Source organism: Mchenga conophoros, linkage group LG14 (assembly GCF_057382185.1).
Source record: "Mchenga conophoros isolate Kocher_MC1m ecotype Shallow Benthic linkage group LG14, M_conophoros_male_GT1.1, whole genome shotgun sequence".
Classification (NCBI taxonomy): domain Eukaryota; kingdom Metazoa; phylum Chordata; class Actinopteri; order Cichliformes; family Cichlidae; genus Mchenga; species Mchenga conophoros.
The window spans coordinates 30,124,499-30,144,664 of record NC_140539.1 but is presented as its reverse complement, the minus strand read 5'-3'; the positions used below and the strand labels follow the sequence as shown (position 1 = coordinate 30,144,664).

Genomic DNA, 20,166 nt, shown 5'->3' with positions numbered 1-20,166 from the left:
CTCACCTATGGCCACGAGCTGTGGGTAGTGACCGAAAGAACGAGATCGCGGATACAAGCGGCAGAAATGAGCTTCCTCCGAAGGGTGGCTGGCCTCTCCCTTAGAGATAGGGTGAGAAGTTCGGCCATCCGGGAGGGGCTCAGAGTAGAGCAGCTGCTGCTCCACATCGAAAGGAGCCAGCTGAGGTGGTTCGGGCATCTGACAAGGATGCCCCCTGGGCGCCTCCTGGGTGAGGTGTTCCAGGCATGTCCCACCGGGAGGAGGCCCCGGGGCAGACCCAGGACACGCTGGAGAGATTATATCTCTCGGCTGGCCTGGGAACGCCTTGGTATTCCCCCGGATAAGCTGGAGGAGGTGGCTGGGGAGAGGGAGGTCTGGGCCTCTTTGCTTAGGCTGCTGCCCCCGCGACCCGGCCCCGGACAAAGCGGATGAAGATGGATAGATAGAATAGAATAGAATAGAATAGAATTCAACTTTATTGCCATTGCACATACACAGGTACAGGGCAACGAAATCCAGTTTGCATCTATCCAGAAGTGCTTTAGTGATATAGATATATTACAATATATATTAACAATAATATAGATATGTAAGTATATTACAGAAATGGGTCTATTATGGTATGTTATAATGTACACGGTATGAAGTATGTTGTGAATATTCTATAACTATAAGTATGTACAGGCTGTAGTGAGTACAGACCTTCTCTATACTAGATGTATTAGTTGATCTCCTCTATATACTAAAAAATGTAAGTAGCTGGACACTATAGCCTTTAGAAAAAGATGGATGCTTTTAATTGAGAGTATTTTGTTCTATGATGAAATAAAAATTGAGTGTTATTAAATTATTGTTGGCCCTTTCAAAGAATCAACTAAGATTTATATAGCTTGCTACAGTATGTGTAAGAATTACATGCGCATCTACCTTTAAAAAGTCAAGCAATCAGAAAATCAGTAAATATATTTAAAGAAGGAACATCCAATCAGTACTTTTAGATGCATAGATTAAGAGAGAAGGTTAATACATGGAGGCTAGAGACCGTAATACTACCTCGTCTAGGTGAGAGACTTTAGCAATTGCAGAAGTGTCACCCTTACTTTATTGGGGTGGCAACAGATAACTAAGAGGTTGCCATCTTACAACCCGGCCAAATAAAACTCAAACTGTCTGTGAGACGAGATACCACTAGGAGCGAGCAAGAAAAGATGATTTTTATGGTCTGAGTGGACCCGACCTTTCAACTCTACTAGGAGGAGAAAATAGAGTTGCTCTTAGAAGAAGAAAAAATCTTTCTGCACAAATAATGCTGTACATAAAAACTAAAGCACATCTCCTGCTTTATCCCTTTTATATCCTCATCTTGCCACACGTGGAAAGAAAACATTCATTTTCAATCTGCTAAATTTGGGCCTGCATGACCTTTTCCTTTTTCATTACATTGCATATTTATAAAGCGTGGTCAGGTTGCTTCCAGATTACAAAAAAAAACAAAACAAAAAAAACATTGTAATGTGAGCACGACCATCTGCAGACTGGAAACTAATGTAACATTAGCAACATGTCATTTGTGTAGTCTGACTTTCAGACCATTTGGCATTGAATGGATAATAGCTGTCACGCTAACGCTGTAATTAAAACCAGTGTGGTGAAATTCTCTGATTTAAGAGTAAACGCACAGCCACAGTAAACAGAAGACTTGGCTGGGGGAATAATTATCACACAAAGCACATCTCTGTTTTATAGACAAGTATTTAAAAGTAGAGAGTTACTATGCCCCCCAGTGGTGCTCACTAAAAGAAGTTGGGGCGGGAAGCAAAGGGAGGAGAAAGAATGGTTAAAGCAGCTGAAATCATGGTACTTTGTATGCAGGGGACTGAAGCGTGCTGGACTTTTGAGTCAGTCAGGTAATGGGTGAAATTGTGTCTGCTGCACAGCTTATAAATCGCAGTGCTGGCAGTATTTATCTATGTCTCAGACAATCCTGCTGGGAGATGGGAACGGTGAAATGAGAATCAACAGCCTACTTCTCCTCCCCTCAGCTCCCATCAGGTCATTTCACCCCCACAACCCTCTTCTTGAAAGCAACGTGTGAAGAGAAACTGATAAATATAAAGCAAGCTGGGAGCCGCCTGCATCTGCCCTCTGCCTTTTCGCCACAATTCTTCAGGTCATTTTAATGTATTTTGTCCACTTCTGCAGGGAACCTGACAAAACCGCCTCGCTTACCTAAAATTCCTTGTAAAGTATTAGCTATGATGAAGTATTTATCCCTGTCTACCACTGCCATCATGTCTGGCCTAATGTTGCATTTTCCCTCAAACTTTGCATATTTCATCTCCCAAATCAGAGGGTTTTGCACTTAGACGATACCCACTCTGCTTTGTAATAAAACACGCATCTGGGCTATTTCTAGCTTCCCATCCAAAACAATTGCCCTTTGGCTTTGTCTCTAATAGTCACACACAGTTAGAGAAAGATGCAATGAAAGGGACAGACGTGGGCATGAGAAAAAGGGTGGAGGCAGAGGAGAGGACAGGAACACGGGGAGGCAACAATAACACGCAATTTCAGGCCTTGTTGTAATTCCTCTCTCATCTCGGTCCCAAGTGACGAGCAGTGAAGCCGCCCAGGATTCCAATCATTCCTGTTGTCAGATTGGTACCCCAAGTGAGACTGAGTTGATTGCTTGAACAAATTTGCAAACTAACAATGCAATTTGATGTCTTTGGAGGGTTTTAGGCATCAGATTTGTGGCATCAGTGGAGAGAGTCGCGGGAGACCACGCTGGAAAGTTGTTGCCTTCTCAGAGAAAATTGTCGGCAACTAAATTTATCTCACTGTTCATGATTACACCCATAAGGCACCGAGCTGTTTGATATCTGTGTTTGTGTGGTCTGTGTGGGTTTTTATGGTGCTAAAGGAAGTCTTTTGAGAAATATCCACATTTGCTTTATTAAGACAGGAAGACCGGATGAATACGATGCTTTAACTCTCTTCTTTTGTACAGTGAACACAAAGCTGAGCGGAGTCAGCAGCAGCAGCAGCAAGCTTGGCTGTATCAAAGGGGAGCAAAACTCACCTGCCTGCACCTTTAATGTTTCATTTATACTTGTGTGTTAAAACTTGACTGTGGCAGTTATGTGTTCAGCTTCTGTGCACCTCCTCACAAATGTAATACTTGTGTGAAGGCTGAAAAATGTTTCTTATCTTCTCTTTAATACAAAACTTGAAAAGCCATTTGCACTGCAAACTTTCTGCAGAGTGCAACCCCTGCAGTGAATGGAAGAACGGAAATGTGCCAGCTGCAAGTTTTGTATTCGGTAAAGCGATAAGGGAGGCCATCCAATTGGATCTTTATAGTACGCATGAGATCGGTTCAAAAACTAAAGAGATGACATTTCAACATAATGTTTGCTTTTGTAATTTAGTGTTTTATGTATCAAAGCACGTATTATTTGGTGAGATTTATGGGGTGGAAGCTTTGGTTTGTGAGTCGTTTTGGCCTCTTTTAGCCCTCTCAGTTCTTGGAAACCAGATGTCAAGAGCAAAGGCTAGTATGTCATGCTTTATCATCTATTTAACTCTAAATGAAGCCATTATTTAGCAAATTAATATCATGCTGTTAACTAAGACTCGGGACTAGCTATTGAGACCACAAACACATAAGGAAATTAGTTATTGAGGGCATAAATCAAGTGAACAGCAGAGTAATTTTTTCATAGACATCTGGACTCTGGACCTCTTTTATTCCAGAGAAGTTGCCCCCTGCTGGTCAGTAGAGAAAATGCAGGTTTAACACACTTCCACAATGGCTGTGTGATCATAGGCATTTTTCAAAAATTAAAAAAAGGACCACACTAGTTCCTCCCGCTCATTTCGGGTCCTTATCCTAAGCTCAACCAATCAGCTTCTCACTGTAGCTTCAAACAGTATTTATGAGAAATCTGATATAAGATCAATATTGATTTTCTCATTTAATTCTTATTAAGGAAGCAAATAATCGGGAAATGAGGAAGCATTCAAACCATTGTGTCCTCTAACACATCAGGGATGTTTCATCCTTATGTATAATGAGACATGTCATTTTCCACTATCTTCGATCAATGGACGTCACAGCCTGAGGAACCCCAATCATAGACAATATGAATATGAATTGGTTGCTGTTACAGATCATTACAGATTCCACCGACATGTTAGTGCACCAAATATAAAGACCGTTCATTTCCAGTGTGACACTCACCATTCTTCATGGCAATTACTCTTTTATGAAGTTTGACATATTTTAATAGATATGACAGATCGGTGGACCAAGGTGTGCCAGAAAAGTATATTTGTCTTGGAATGAAATGATTTGTCAGTGAGATCTTGGTGAAAGATTTAAAGGCAATTTCATGTATGTAGTCCTATGCAAATGAAGAAACCGATGGAAAGATCAGCCAAATATTTGCTTATGAAAAATCGCATGACAGATATAAAACTAAATAAAGATCTGTATGTCAAAAAGAAATGGGGTTGCTAAACTATATAACTTCAACTGTTTAGATCTCAAGAGTGTAATAAACTCACATTCCAGTATTTCCAGCATCAAAAAGTTCATCTTAAGTCTCAAATCAAGAGTTACATTTCCCATTTAAAAATCACATTAATCTGATAGTCGGGGCTTTTACACAGACATGTTTCCTGCTGGGTTTTTAACTAGCAACCAGCATTACGTTAGATATTTTAGTGTCTGTGTACAATTTATAAACTGCAGCAGAATCTTACTGAAATATATAATGAAGTAATTTTTTTATTTAAATACCTAGTTGTCTGTTAAGTGACAACCACTTAACCAGACTCAGATTAATACATCAATATCAGTCATTTGTTAGCTCTCAGACTTTTTGTTTATGATCGTCCATAATTTTGACCTTATTGCTTAAACTGTTTATTCTGACTCTGTCTCGTGTACAGGAGCAAAAACGTCTACTTTTACTCATGTAGGCTTTGATGGTGACATTTGTCAATCTCAGAAACTAGGTACATTTTGAGCCCTACTCGTTGGCTTAGTCCAGGTTAACATTGTCATGCAACATGTGCTGCACAGCCAGTAGAGGCAGTGGTTCCTGTTAGATTGCTGTGTAGTGAACTGTTACTGAGCGACCGCTGAGCTGCTGGAATCGCTGGAGAACCACTGGAAAAACGATTATCCAGACACCAATGGGCGCCTGGCTGCTCCCACTGGCAAAGCAATCACTGTGTTATTTGGTAGAGAATGAATTACTGAACATTTTGAGATTTGATGCTTAATCCCCAAATGAATGGCTCAGAGTATTAACGTGCTGCACTACTGTTTGTGTGTTGCACCTTTTTTGTCTGTCATTTATTCTCCCCAACCTCCCATTCTGTGTTTTTTTAATCTTATATTATATGGATTTTATAGGTACAAGCAGGAACTGTTTGTTATAACAGTCCCTACAGTGGTGGCATCAAAGGATTGTCGTCTCCTTGGCTTTGTTCTTTGTAGTTGATCCAACTCTATGCTTTTACTCATCTCCTGTGGCCATGTTTGATTTGCTGTAGCCTTGACCAAGGCTCGGTACTCAGCATTGTCACCCCAGATTACCAAGAAGCACAGATCTCTACAGAGCCCTGCAGAGGGCAAAAAAAAAAAAAAAAAAAAAAGCATCAGAGATTGCAATGGGTAATCACGGTTTTTTTTTAAAAAAGGGCTGCAAAGGATATGAGAATCTTTGTACAAAGAGGTGTACTCTAGCAATATGAATGAGTTGGAAAGGCTGTGCCCTGCAGGGATTTCTATCATCTCTCTCAGAACTTGATACCAGGTTGAAGACGAAGCTTGCACCAGCTCCTTTTATCTAGCCTGAGATTGGTGATTAGATTGAGGAGCCCGGCAGAGGAGACGCAAGTCCTCTCCTCCACACCAAGAGGAAAAGCAATGTTCCACAAGACTACACATTCATTACTCAAAATAAATCTCCATTAAACAAATGCCACAAGCATAATTAGGCTATAGGAATAATTATAATTGTGATTAGTTTCTCCATGGGCCGACCTATGTAAATTGTGATTGACACTCTGCAAATAGGGAATGCATAAATCTGGCATTGGAGATACACAGACACATATGGCAGCAGAATACTGAGGAGACAAAGGGATTGAGGGCATGGGTGGCTGTAAACATGCCTCCGCTGCACATTCACAATCCAAGCTTTACAAGGCTACACAACCAGCATGTGTTTTGTATAAGAAATAAATCCTCAAAGAAAGGATTACATGCACTCGGCTGCAAAGGCATCGTACCACAGCAGTCCAGCAACAAATCCAGCCATTATGAGGGTGATAATCTTTACATTTTATTTAGCTGTAGGCCTCTATTGAAATAAACACTCCATTTGAAATGATACAAAACAACAGCACCACAATGTACAGTCCCATATAGCAGTGGCATAATATTCAGATTGTATGCCTGCGTGTGTGTGTGTGTCTGTATTTTTGTTTTTGTCCTTCTTTTTTTTTTTAGATAAAACAGGAAAAATTATTAGTTTAGTGCAAGTAAATTTGACATATGATGCCGAATAAGTTATTTTGGGTCTATTAGAAAAACAACGTAAGATTAAATTATGAGCTAATTATGGCATACAGTATGTAAGGCATAACCGTGTCCTGTCATTTAATAACAAAGGGACGACTTAATTAAAATGGCGAGATTCAAAACAGACTTGAACTGTGTCTCAGTTCCATAGTGAGACATCATAGGAAGGACTTTGTTTATAACACAAGAAATCAAAAAAATTAAAGGAGAAGTCTGTCACTAAAATAAAAGACATGGATTTGTTTGGGAACAGCACTATCCTATGGCAGTAGTCTCTCCCAGCAGGACAAGATGCCCCAAAAAATGCTCAGAAACTCAAAGTATGAACCCCAAAGTCTGGCCTTCAAGTTTACCAAACCCAGTCAGATCCAGTGTCCACCGAGGGTGACCACGTCGCAAGAAACTAAATGAGAGGCTAAGAGTAAGTTTGTCAACTAGTAAACTCAGTGCATTTTACAAAAAAAAAAAAAATAATAATACACATATGCAAAACTACACTGTTCAAAGATTTAGCATTGATCACACAAAGAACCTTAATTGACTAATTAAACTTAACTAATTCAATTAAATACATTACTTGAGCACCATTTCCTGACCAGCTTAAACAGAAGCTTAAATTTATTTATTTTTTATGGTCTGAAGCAAAAGTCTATGTAGACTTGAGTATTTCTATTTCTAGCACAATGTAATATAAACTGTAATTCCACTGCTGCTGTCTGGTAACTGTCTTTGTTTCCCCCCTTGGGATGCGACCATACATTTGCACATTTTGTTTCAAGTTGACCTTTGTAAACTGGAGCCAATCAAAATTTAAGACTTCATCAAAACCCAAACCAAAAGATCTGTTACCAACATTCTGGTGCTAGACAACATTACCCCCAGAGGTCGCACCATTACAAAGTGCTCCCAAGCACTAGGCAGATGGTTCTACTGTCCAGGCTACCTGTGGTTAAATTTTATTTAACAAATTCAGTATAAAACTATTACCTTTATAAAGCCAGACGAGTTTAGAAAGATGGTTCTAGTCCGCATGCACACTGACCATAAAAGCAGCCATCGTTTGTGTTTTTACAGACACGTTTAACACCTGATGCAATAGGACAGAGGATGCCTGTAAACTTTGATATGCTTAATCTCCACAAACAGCAGTCAATCAGTCACATAGCACAGAGTCCCCGTCTAGCTCTTCAAAAGGAAATGATTACAGCCTGGGCCTTGATCCGTCCAAACTGCTGCAGGATCCCGCTGGCGGAGCAGTCCAGATATTTGTGTGGAGATAGCAGAGCCTATTATTACCAGGCTGTGGTTGCTGCTGAGGTTCCACTTTATGCGCACCTTTGATCTCCAAAGATATCTTTTAGAGAAACAATACCCAGCCCAACCCATCCTTTTGAACTCACCAGGTGGGGGCAGCAGTGCTGATATCAACTGAACAGGTGACTGGTGGAGGGAGGTGGTGTCTAGTGTTTTGTATCTTATCTGCTAATACACTGTGTGACTGCTTTGTCAATACATATGGTAACACTAGTGTCAGCAGCTTTGCAATATATTCAAAAAAGGGCCACCCAGCTTGCACTTGGTTCTTTCCATTTTAATGGACCAGCTAACAATAGCAGATAAAGGCATTGATAGAGAAAGAAAACCATCCAACGCTTCTACAACCACAAGGAGACATTTTCAGGCTATAGGATCTAATCCTGCCCTTTGGAAACCAATTTCCCCAGAGACACTTGGATTCACACAACCAGAAAAATGACATTAAAAGACCACAAGATAATCAGTTATGATATGTTCACATTTATTGTGCAGTGACTTTTATATACATACATTTTATACACCTAATTTACATGAACAGAAATAAATTAATCTGCTAATGTTCTTTAACTCATCTGGCTTTAGTGTTGCCATTGACTGGACACAGCAATCGTTGAAGGAGAAAAAGCACAATAATTCCAAGTGACACATGAGTGACAAGGCAGTAATATGAGTCAATGTAGTCTAAGTTTCAGTAGTGTTATATTTTTTACGCACATAAAAGAAGCAGTTGGTAAGAGTTTTAGTGTTGTGAGTTTGAACGAATGGAGAGGCCAGCGTGGAGCTTTGCTTCCACAACTGGATGGAGACAAATGAACAGATGTTAAAAAACTTGTTTAAAACGACACTGTCGCACTTGTCTGAAGCACCAACATTTGGTTTTATCTTTTAAATATAGATTAAACACTTTCCATAGTGCTGGTCCTCTGATTTTAGCTTTTAACTATATCAAAGTGTTATTTAAGAGACTAAGTCAGAAAACTAATTACGTCAGTCGTTAGCTTAAATCATTTTTTAAAAATGGCTTTATCTTAGAGAAAAGATGTGCATTATTTTGCACCAATGCATTTAAGGGGGTTTAATGTTCCATAAAATATATTTATCTTTTATATATTAATGAATTAAAGATATTTCAGACACAATTTTAACTCTGGATTCCTTTTACATTATTATGTGTTGTCATTTACTTGTGGCGATGCATTTGATGTGAAACTATTTTTTATACAACATGGTCAAACAGACGCCCCCTAGTGTCCAAAACATCTCACAAACTGCATCTTTAACATTAGATGACTTACTATTGTGCTACATACAGTATTGTTCACTGACAGACACAAAGATAAAATACAACTCGGCTTAGTAGTGTGTTCTTTATAAAAACTAAATCTAAACGAGCTAATGTGAAAATCGTCTTAAATGTGTACACTGTAGTGTGTGAAAACGATAAAAAAATACATTAACTGGAGCGGCCAGGTACCCACACACATTAAAGTCTGGCATAGGAAAAGAATAAAAATGTAAACCACTTAGAGATCATCTCTAGGTTTCCCTGTGACAAACTAAATACAGACATCAATTTGCTCTCAACTTTTCAGTGTTGAAGAACCTGACAGGAAGTCTAACTTTCTACTGCTAGCTTATGATAAACACTGACACTACCTAGAGTGACATGCCTATGTAACACGAAACAACACATCAGCTCCAGCCTCCTCTTTTACCATACAGAAACACAGAAAGAATTTACAGGATACACTGATGGCTCTTAAGCACTACAATGCTGCAAGCAGCAAAAACTCTAAGCTATCAAAACATGCAGCCTGTGGTGAGTTTCTACAGTACTATTCAGAAGTTGTTGGTGGTAAATGTCTTTGAGAAAACCCAGAGTTTGTAGATTGTTTTTATTACTATTATATCTATCATAATATAATGATTTTAAACATGGCTCTGTTGTTCCATTAGCCTCACTCAAAATCTTTTCAGACTCTCTCAAATAAAGTGAACAAATAATCGCATGGCAACCGCACTGGAACATCTGATTATTGCACACTAGCACTGAACTTGCAAATGTTCATGCAGAATGAATGAGAAACACACTCCACTCAAATCAGTGTTTGCTCACTATGTGACAGATGACCGTAGAGTTCTTTGGAAGACTGAAAATACATTGTTTGAGTCGGGGAGCGGGGTACATGACTACGTGGCACATCACCGAGACATCTAAAACTCTTTTGTTACAACCTAAGGTGAGAGAGAGAGAGAGAGAGAGAGAGAGAGATGCTGTGATGTTTTAGAAAATCAGTTTGGGGATCTGACACCAACCGACCACAAGTGGTTTACAGTACGGTCTTTAAAACAGTAGAAAAGGAGGCGTGCCGGAGATGATAATTGCACTGAGGGGTACGAGGGGACGAGAGCATATGTGTGAGGGAATTTATCAACCTCTTTTTCAAGCAAAATCTAGCATTGCATTTAAAATATAATACATCCATATTCAACATTCATGGCATTGTTTCTGTTAAAACACAAAAATATTAAAGACTCACAGGAGGAGTCCCGGCAAAGACAACATTTGATGCCAGGGGCTCATCTGTTTGGAGATGAGAGTTTAAAATTCTTGTATAAAGTAAAAGCCGAAAAAAATATATAAATAAATGCAATCTTTTCAGACACACATTTTCCCCACAAACTACTCTGCACACTGTAGACTAAGTGACGAGACAAGTCGTAAGGCAGAAGGATGAAGAGAAGGACAAGTGAGAGTGAAACGGGGGCTGTTGTGATGGGTCCTGTGTTTAAAGGACAGTGTATCATCTGCACTCGAGCTCACGGGGACTGAGATCCTGACCTGTAGCTCTTGAAGCTGCCGAGCAGACTCTGCATGCCTTTCTTGACGCGGCGAGCCACAGAGTCGGCGGGAGGCGTGGGCAGGCAGGAGGCGAGGCTGGGCGGACGTGCATCCAAACATTTCTGGTAGCGAAGCTTGAAAGAGAACAAAACCACAAACATGGATGTCTAAGGTGACAAAGACAAGACTCAACACTGGATTCCACAACTGTGGCAAATTATCTTCCCACTTAAGGACAAACAGGAACTCTTATTTAGTTTAGTCTCATGCTGACTCATGGTGAGTGTTTCATGTGACTCACCATGCAGGCAGCCTGCACGGCCTCACTCAGACTGGCCGCATTGGGTTCACACCAAAACATGTGACAGGTGAAATCGTGGGGACCTTCCGCCATGATGAACGCAAAGGTGTGGACGTCCTTCCCCACACCCATGAAAGACAGGAAACGCACCCTGCACTCTGACAGCACCTCCTCATCCTAGAGTTTTAAAAAAATAAAAAATACAAAGGTTGTCCAGTCAAAAAAATTTGTTAAAATGTGGAAATCTTCTGCAGTCCACCCTAACCCTCAGACACAACTCTAGATCATCACACGAGGAAAACCAAGTACCTTATAAGTTCTTTTCAACTACCAGCAATATACAAGATGAGTTCAGGAAAACAAATAGGTCAGAAAACAAAGTACCACTTGGTAACACTTGGTATGTGGCTTTGCTTCATCTGTTCAGTTTCTCCTTACAATCTAAATATTTCATGGTAATTTTAGAGTAAATCGCAAAATCCTAGTCATAGAAAAATCATTTGATTTTCAAAGCAATTCCAAAAGAAAAACATTTAAGTTTATCCTCTAGGATGGTTACTGCAAGTGATAAATATCAGAGTCCAGACTATGAGAATCACTGCTATTTCTCACAAAACTTTAAAAAGAAAAAAAGAAAAGAAAAGCGGACAAAAGCAAAAAGGACTGTTCTTCTCTTGTGTGTGTAGCTTAATGCCCCCAAATTAATTAAATTACTTTTAATTAAAGTAAAACGTAAATAAAATGACTTATTCCCACAGAATAGAGTTAGGTTTAGGGTTATCACTGATGATGACTTCATCGCACATTTTAAACATACTGATGACAACTCAGAAAAGGACCAGTGAAGATGACAATCAGTCACTGACTTTAATTCCCCATACTGTTCTGTCATGTTCAGACTGTTTTCCAATACCTGTCGTGAAAGTATTGTGAGGGTGGCTGGTGCAACATTCACAAAGACAGGAGTCCAGTCATTTTTATCTCTGCCATTCATTGCTGTCTCTAGTGTTTCATTGACTATGTCCATACCTGAAAAGAACACACACAGAATATATGATCAGCACATCACAAACACGGTCAGCATGACAAAGTACAATAGAAGTATTTAGCACAGCAGTTACACACTTTAAGGCGTTTTCTTACCAACGGGTTTAGCCACAGGCTGATTGCCCAGGTAATAAACACGGAAGCGCTGGAACAGTTCATTTTTTGGAGCTGGAAACTCTGTTAAGAAGTGAGGAAACATTATGCAACTTGTTCCTATGCTTTCAGAAATTAGGACATTCAAAGTGTCTAACTTTGCTTTACCTTCAACAGGGATGACCACAGGTTTGCCTGGGTCAGAGTTGAGCCTGCTCACCCCTGGCTTGGAGGCCTTTCTCTCCATCATTATCTGAAGTTAAATAAGGGAAAAACTGTGAATTTTAATTAAATTTAAAAAACAAAAAAAAAAAAAAAAAAAAAAACTCAAAATCAGCGGAGACTCTTTGAATTCATAATGATAAATCTAATAAGGGCTAACCTTTGAACACATCTCATGTAAGCTGGTGGCAATGTTCTTGGCGGGCGAGTCGCAGCGGAAAACGTGACACTTCAGAACTTGGGTCAGGTTGTCTCGTGCGACATAAGCAAAATCCCTGCAGGAGAAAGATTATATACACATACAGAGTGGCTTATTAAATCTGCAGTTTTTAAAAATACGGTTTTAAAAATACAAGCTTACGAGAACATAAAACACAGACAGACATAGGGCTGGGCCATATCATGCCGGCCACGGTAATACCGGTATAATGTTGGGCAAGGATAAGAAAATGAAATATCGTGATAGAATATGGGTAAAACGTGCATGCGCAGTGCCTTTGTTTTCATACACACATGGCAGAAAAAGCATGCCGGCGGCAGAGAATGAGAAGGGCGAAAGAGGGAACGCTGAATGAAACAGATAAACCAGAATTGGTTTGTAAAGCACTATTTTTGGTAGAGCATGCTACCGTGTTTTTTGGAAAATACGGCACACTTAAAATCAATCCTTTGATTTTTCTGAAAATCTACAGTGCCCCTTATAATCCCGTGTGCCTTATGTATGAATTCTGGTTGTGTTTACTGAGCTCGAAACGATTTTATGCGGCACACGGCGCAAATCTGTCAAATGTTTTAGTACGACTTTGCTAAGCTATGAACCCGCACCGCTTGATGGATTGTCAAAGCATTACGGCTATTGTAGGTAGGAGCCTCACGGAGTGATACGTACTGTGCTTCAACATAATATTACCGTATTGTGTGTTTATAACCTCTTTTTAGGTTTTGTGGATATTATACATGGTTATGCTGAGGATATTTCAGCCAAATGCAAATTCCTTGCTGGAAGGAATTTCCATTAGCACTGTTACATTTTTATATAACTTTAATGCACATAAAAAACAGCTGCTGTTTAAGTGAAAATACATTGATTGTATTTTGTCTAGTGTCAATTATATCACCAGTTATATGGTAAATGGCCTGTATTTGTATAGTGTTTTACTAGTCCCTAAGGACCCCAAAGCGCTTTACACATCCAGTCATCCACCCATTCACACACTGGTGATGGCAAGCTACATTGTAGCCACAGCCACCCTGGGGCGCACTGACAGAGGCGAGGCTGCCGGACACTGGCGCCACCGGGCCCTCTGACCACCACCAGTAGGCAACGGGTGAAGTGTCTTGCCCAAGGACACAACGACCGAGACTGTCCAAGCCGGGGCTCGAACGGGCAACCTTCCGATTACAAGGTGAACTCCCAACTCTTGAGCCACGATCGCCCCTATATCGTTATTGCAAATTTTCAAATGTATAGCGTGATAAATATTTTGGGTCACATCGCCCTGCTCTAGACAGACACACACGAAAATAACAACAAAATGGCACACAACAAGAATTATATACAGTTTTTAGAATAGTAATCATTAATGGATACCTTTCCCTGCTCATGATTGAAAATGCAGCATGAAAGAAAAGAAAGAAATACACAATTATTAAGAAATCAGCAACAGGAGGCAATGTTATTAAAAATCCAGCAGAGGGCAGCAGCATGCTGCAAAATAAAGACTAACACAGCCACCATGCCAGATCTCAGAACTGCAGCACATCATTTTAAGTCACTGAGTAAGGACCCAATACAAAAACAGCAAAAAAAAAAAAACCCATTCAAATATGGAAAATAAAGCAGCTTATTCAGTCAGAAGTTATGAAGAATATTCAGGAACTCAACTAAACTAAATTTCACTCAATGCAAAAATTCATCACAGCAAACTTCAGTTAACCTTAAACCGAGTAGGATTTCCGCTCCATTTAAACATTTTGGCATCCATCAGGATAGTTATCAAGATTGTGATATGCAAGATATGATCTGCCCCCCTCCATTTATAAAGTGGAGTTAAATTTACTTAAGCTTAAAATACATTGTGCTTGTCACTATTCAAAGTAACTCAAAAATTGGGAAATGCAAAAAAAATTTTAAAAAAATATTTAAAAAAAAAAATCCAATCAGGTTTACATGCCCTCCAAAGGTAGATTTTAACCTAGGAAAAAGCCTGGAGATATATTTAATTTGAGATTTAAATAGCCTCATTAGAAACATGCTGTCACTGAGCACCTCAAACAAATTACAAATGCGAGCTACATTTTAATAGAAAGAAGAAAAAAATGCATGTCCAATTAAAAAAAAAAAAAATTATATGAGCTTAAAGTTAAAAATTATATTTTTTAAGTATCATAAAAAACAGCAGAGCCAATGACATTACATTTGTTTTCAAAACTGACTGAAGAAGGCAGTTAAATACATTTTATAGTTCTGCCATTTTCAATTTGCCCTTGTGCTGTGGATACTGACCTGCCGTTGTCTCTGCCGACACCCCAGACCCGGATGCTGCCAATCGGCTGAGCATGAAGCAAAGTCTGGCCCAGCGGGTCGATCAACTTCATGGTGTCATTCTCCAGGACCATTAGCATGTCTTTACCCTGTCACAACACACGTTTCAGTTTGAGAAGTCAGACTAAGCACACATTTCTACAAAATGTTGTTACCCACGGTACTTTAAGTATTTCTCTTGAATTCAAAACACTATTTTAGAAATGGAAATGGAGCATTATCAATCATTTTCAATCAAATCATCAAAGACGAATTGTGGTTGGAACCAACCACTAAATGAAACATGTTTCTGCCCTGCACATTCAAAGAAATTCTTATTAAAAAGAACATTACATAAAATGTCATGAACATATCTGTGTGCGTGTGTCATTACAATCATCTTACCTCTCCCCAGATCCCAGCGGTGTCATGAAGGTTGTGTTTGTGATAAGAGAGCTGCCTGATGCAGTTGTTGACAGCGACACTACTCTTGCCAGGTGCCATGTCGTCCTCAGACATCTCAACCCAGCCCAGAGAGCGCACTGCGAAACACTGACAGTACAAAAGTGCTGCATATTAGTATAAACTAGGACACAAAAAACTCTTTCATGTGCAGAAAACTATTAATCTTTGGTAGGTAGGTAAATAAATAGATAAATAATCAACGCCCCTACACATTTCATATGTCCTACATCTCTGAGACCCATTCCAATGCCAGTTTTCTGTGACAGCATTTCTAAAATGAAAACTGAGACCCAACTACTCTGAACATATTGAAAAAATCTAAAATTAAGCAGATGATTTACCTTAGTTTCTAAGTCTGTGCAGAGTGGAGCAAGCTTCTCTTCATCCTCAGATTGGGAGCAATTATAACTACAATGACAGAAAATAAAGTTAAACATCTCCAAAATTAACACTGACTAATTAGAAAGTTTTAACACCACATACTTCAGGTTGATAGATGCATAGCGTAAAGTTGCTCCTTCAAACTCCTTCAGACTTTGATCAGATGCAACTTCTCCCTCCTCCTAAAGACAAACATTTATGTGCAGATGGAGCCATTTGATCACAGAGCACATATGCATGAAAGGTATGTAAATTCTGTCATATTGTCCAAAATACTATAAGGCTTAGGGTTGTTCCTGGTGACTAACTTACTAGTCTTAAATGGGAGAATGCAAAAACTTTAACTAGTGAGCTAGTCTTAAAGTTCAGGAAAAAAAATCAAGTTCTAATTCATTCTAATGAATTAGGGTAAATAGTCTCCATCAAAAAAAAACTGTCTGTTTGTATTTAGGGTGTTTTTAATCCATGAATCATATTCTTTAATAGTCAGATCTTATTTTAAATGTCTGAAATGTGTGGCATAACACTGCACACCCTCTCTGTGAGAGGCCTGCTGCTACCTAATGTGATTGTTTACACCTGAGTTTACCAAGTGTCTTGGCAACCTGCTGCTTGATTGTTAGATACTGTGTTGTTATTTTTTTTTATTGATTATTGCACTGTAGAGGCTGGTGAGAAACAACATTTCAGCCTGTGTATTTCTGCAAATACCATCCAAAATTACAATAAACTATCTTGAATCTAGGAACTACCTAGGTTTGTTAGCAGATTCTGAATAACATTAAATGTGCTAACCAACAGCTTTCATTCTTCAGGGATGTAAGCATCCCACCTAGCGAATGCAGTTAAGCATTGATTTATTTGAGTATTACATACAACTATCCTTGTTCTAGATCAAAGTACTGTAGAACATCTGTCTTACCTTCCACCTTATAGATTGATAAACTGAAAATTTTTTCTAACTAAGCAATGACAGCAACATTTAATCTTCTAGGACTCGTTACGCACAACCCTACTAAATATACTCAAAAGACATTTCAAAGAGGTGAGTTGAATAAAACTCTAGCCATGATTTACCTTCCACAGTTCCCCTTCACCAGCACCTTCATCAGTGCTGGACAGTTGGGCCCAAGATTCCTGGAAAAATGTGACAAGACTTACCGTTAACAACAGTTTTACTTGTCAGTGCCTCTGTCAAATTAGGATGCTGGTTAGACCTCACCTCAGGTTCCTCGCAGGGCGTAGTCTCCAGGGACATCGTGGAGGACATCATGGAGTCCCCAACTTTACCCAGGGGTGAAGGAGGCTCCCACTGAGTGGTGCCTGTGGGAATGTGCCAGTAGTACGTGCCCGATGTATCTCGCACCCTCATCCATCCCGAGGGCAGGTCTGTGTCCGTCTCAAAAGCGCTGGAATCCCAGAAAGACTCTGAAGGGCGGGAAGTAGGAGACCAAGGTTACTATAGGTAACTTCATCTCAACTAAATGCATGGAAATGCATATTAATTATCTAATTAACAAAGTAAAAAAACATTTTACTTTTTTTGATTTGGTCAACACAACCAGCCTTTGGAAGCGTTGGTGAAGATGTAATAGCTGTTCTGCTTTCTAAATTTTGCCCCTGAGAAAAAACACCCCCCTAATATTGCAGTATTTAAAAGGGGGGAAAAAAAGGAAAGGTTTAAACTAATAATAACTAAAAATAATGAGTTATTTAAGTAATAAAGTATAGCATCTGTAATTTAAATAAAGAGATGATAATTCACTATTTCCAGGAGTCTCTTTTTTACTGATATGTTTAGCAGCCAAATCATCCTGTGTTGCTTCTATTTTGACCGTTTTGGCTTTTCTTGTTAGCTGCAGTATGATGCTAATAAACAGAGTGTATTCTTCAGATTTTTTAATATCTGCACAAGCTACAACATAAAGTTGTCTAAACACCTTGTATGTTTTGTTTAGTTTTTACCTCTGTTGCCATTTGGAGAGCTGTCAGCTGTGTTGTCCTGAGACAGAGCAGGCCAGCTGGACTCTTCATCACTTGGTGTCCCGTTCATGTTGGAAAAAAGCAGGCAAGCGTTCCTCCCCACTCTCTGAGACTCCACATTACTCTCTTCTTCTGCCAGTTTCTCTCCTCTGGTGTCACCTGATGTTTCTTCATCGTCTTCCAATTTACTTTCCTTCTCTTTATCATCCTCTTCTCTCTCTTTATCTTTCTCTTCTGTGGATTCCAGGGTGTCAATGAGAAGCGGCTCATTAAGGATGTTCTTTGACTCCTCCTGACTGAGACCAGGGGTCATTGCGATTTTGGGAGACTTGGTCTGCTCCTCGTTACCCTGTTGATCTTCCTGAGTGGTGTTCTGGTGAGGGAAGTCTTCCCTGTTCCCATTCTGATTGATATTGCAGTTGTGGTCTTGGTCCTGCTGGTTCTCCGCTACTTTCCGCAGCTGGTTTTGGCCTTCCTTGACCCACTTGGCATTGTTGCCGGTGGACTCCTGGTCGCACCAGTGGCTGCCGTCATTCAGTTTGTTCTTTAGCTCTTCGTCTTGCTTCTGTTTATTCACAACATATGTCATATCTTCATCATCATGACCACCCATGGTAACTGTCCATGTAGCTGCTCTGACAGAGAGAGGAAAAAATACATTAGCATTGCCTTTAGCATACTAGTTAGCAGTGATTTTAGCAAAGATTCTCATCAAGGTTTCTCAAATATAGAACGACCACTTGATACAAATACATTCAAATATTTCACAGTGGCCGTTAAATGTTGAATCAGCGAAGTAATAATGTTTAAAAATATGAAGGATGAAGTCCGTTTCTTGTTCGTGTATTCCGGGTTGGTCATTTTACTGGCAACTTTCACTGTTTGGTTTCAGGCGAATACAAAACGCACTTCAGCAGCTTCACCTTCCATTTGCCAACACGACCTTTTTCATTTTTAGATAAACGGGCGCTGTAAAGAGCCTGTATAAACCTGGGTCATTATTTAGGTTCACTCACATGATTGTTTAATAAAACCTAGGTAAATACCGTGGTTTTACTTGTTAGATAACATCGCCGCAGTTGGAAATAACGGGCACCGTCCGCCATCACCGACATCTTTGCTAGGCTAATGTTAGCTTCTCGGTTGGCTAGCTAACATTTCCAAACTGCAGAAGCAAAGTGACTGCAGCAGCACTGTTTTTATTAAAAATTTTGACTCACCAGCTCACCAAACTCCTTTGTCGTCGAAATGCGCTAAAATGTGTAGCGTAACTACATATTTCCAAAGATCGTGAGGGCTCTCGCTCGGTTTCTAGGTGGTGTTTTCTGTCTGTGGGCTCGGCTAGTGATGGAGGGCGAACCTGCGTCACGGATTAACGTCACGGCCAGAGCCCACTGCTGCCACTCAGGCACAGAGCAGGAGGCAGACCCAATGAAGGAAAACCGGTCCTTCACACTTCACACACAAATATTGATTAGACGCTGAGCGGGAGGGGGCATACAGGTCGCAGGGTAAGCAGCTCCCGGTCTAACCAAGAAAGAAACCATAACGAGTAAAATAACAAAAGAAGGCATGCAAAAATAATCACAGGGAGATGAAGATGACATCAAAAAGAAGCAAAAGTTGGCCAAAAACAGGCTCAAATTGAATTTAACAACCACAGAGAGATGCAAAAGTGACCACAAAACACCTGAAATTAATAAAAATGACCAATGTTAGACGCAATAAAAGAATCAATAAAGAGCTGCAAAATCGCACCACAAGGAGACGGAAGGGTTCCAAAAAGGTGGAAAAATACAAAAAAAAGAAGAGGTTTTTTTTGGGGGGGGGGGGTTGCATCTGTGTGTGTTGATTCTTGGGGCCTTTTACATTTTTGTTGTCTCTGCATTATATGGGTTGATCCCAAATGCGTTAAATGTTCATATTCATATTAGCAGACCACTTTTTAATAAGCCCAGCTTTTATCTATACTAACGTCTTTGGCCAAAAAAGTGCTAATGCAACACTATAAAATACTTTGCTGAGTAGTAGCAGTAGTAAAAGCTTGAAACATATATTTAAAAAAAAAAGTCAATTGTATTTCGGTGCCTCAACTCCACTTATATCATTGAAACTAATAATGTACTGCTACATGTCACTGGACACGTTTGGAAGAAAAACTGCCCTTAAATGAAGAAAGTACTGAAAACATTTCTCAGTGATTTTGGTCCATACTGACATCACACTGACATCACACACTTGTTGCAGGTTTGTCAGTTGCACATCCATGATGCAAATCTCCTTCCACCACATTCAAAAGGTGCTCTTTTCCACTGACATCTGGTGACTGTGGAGGACATTTTGAGAACTCATTGTTGCATTCAAGAAACCAGTTTGAGCGTTTGTGACATGAC

At 39.7% G+C, this 20,166-nt stretch overlaps 1 protein-coding gene across 5 annotated transcripts in view; it reads right to left on the bottom strand.

Moving 5' to 3' along the window:
* apbb1 (amyloid beta (A4) precursor protein-binding, family B, member 1 (Fe65)) overlaps positions 1-19,186 on the bottom strand; it is a 29,302-nt gene extending 10,116 nt beyond the window's left edge. Inside the window, exons 1-15 of one of the 5 annotated variants that reach the window (XM_085243887.1) lie at positions 18,994-19,186; positions 17,756-18,408; positions 17,013-17,218; positions 16,868-16,927; positions 15,893-15,972; positions 15,751-15,817; positions 15,350-15,496; positions 14,927-15,054; positions 12,581-12,695; positions 12,367-12,451; positions 12,202-12,282; positions 11,972-12,087; positions 11,059-11,235; positions 10,758-10,891; positions 5,435-5,634 (exon numbers count right to left, since the gene is read on the bottom strand). In XM_085243887.1, the coding sequence (XP_085100013.1) occupies positions 5,625-5,634; positions 10,758-10,891; positions 11,059-11,235; positions 11,972-12,087; positions 12,202-12,282; positions 12,367-12,451; positions 12,581-12,695; positions 14,927-15,054; positions 15,350-15,496; positions 15,751-15,817; positions 15,893-15,972; positions 16,868-16,927; positions 17,013-17,218; positions 17,756-18,386 (2,037 nt within the window). In that variant the 5' untranslated portion in view covers positions 18,387-18,408; positions 18,994-19,186 and the 3' untranslated portion in view covers positions 5,435-5,624. Of the gene's footprint in view, positions 1-5,434; positions 5,635-8,374; positions 10,892-11,058; positions 11,236-11,971; positions 12,088-12,201; positions 12,283-12,366; positions 12,452-12,580; positions 12,696-14,926; positions 15,055-15,349; positions 15,497-15,750; positions 15,818-15,892; positions 15,973-16,867; positions 16,928-17,012; positions 17,219-17,755; positions 18,409-18,993 lie in introns of those variants that run through there. The other 4 variants (XM_085243889.1, XM_085243890.1, XM_085243886.1 and 1 more) reach the window with 4 other exon arrangements.
* Between the last annotated feature and the right edge of the window lie 980 nt (positions 19,187-20,166).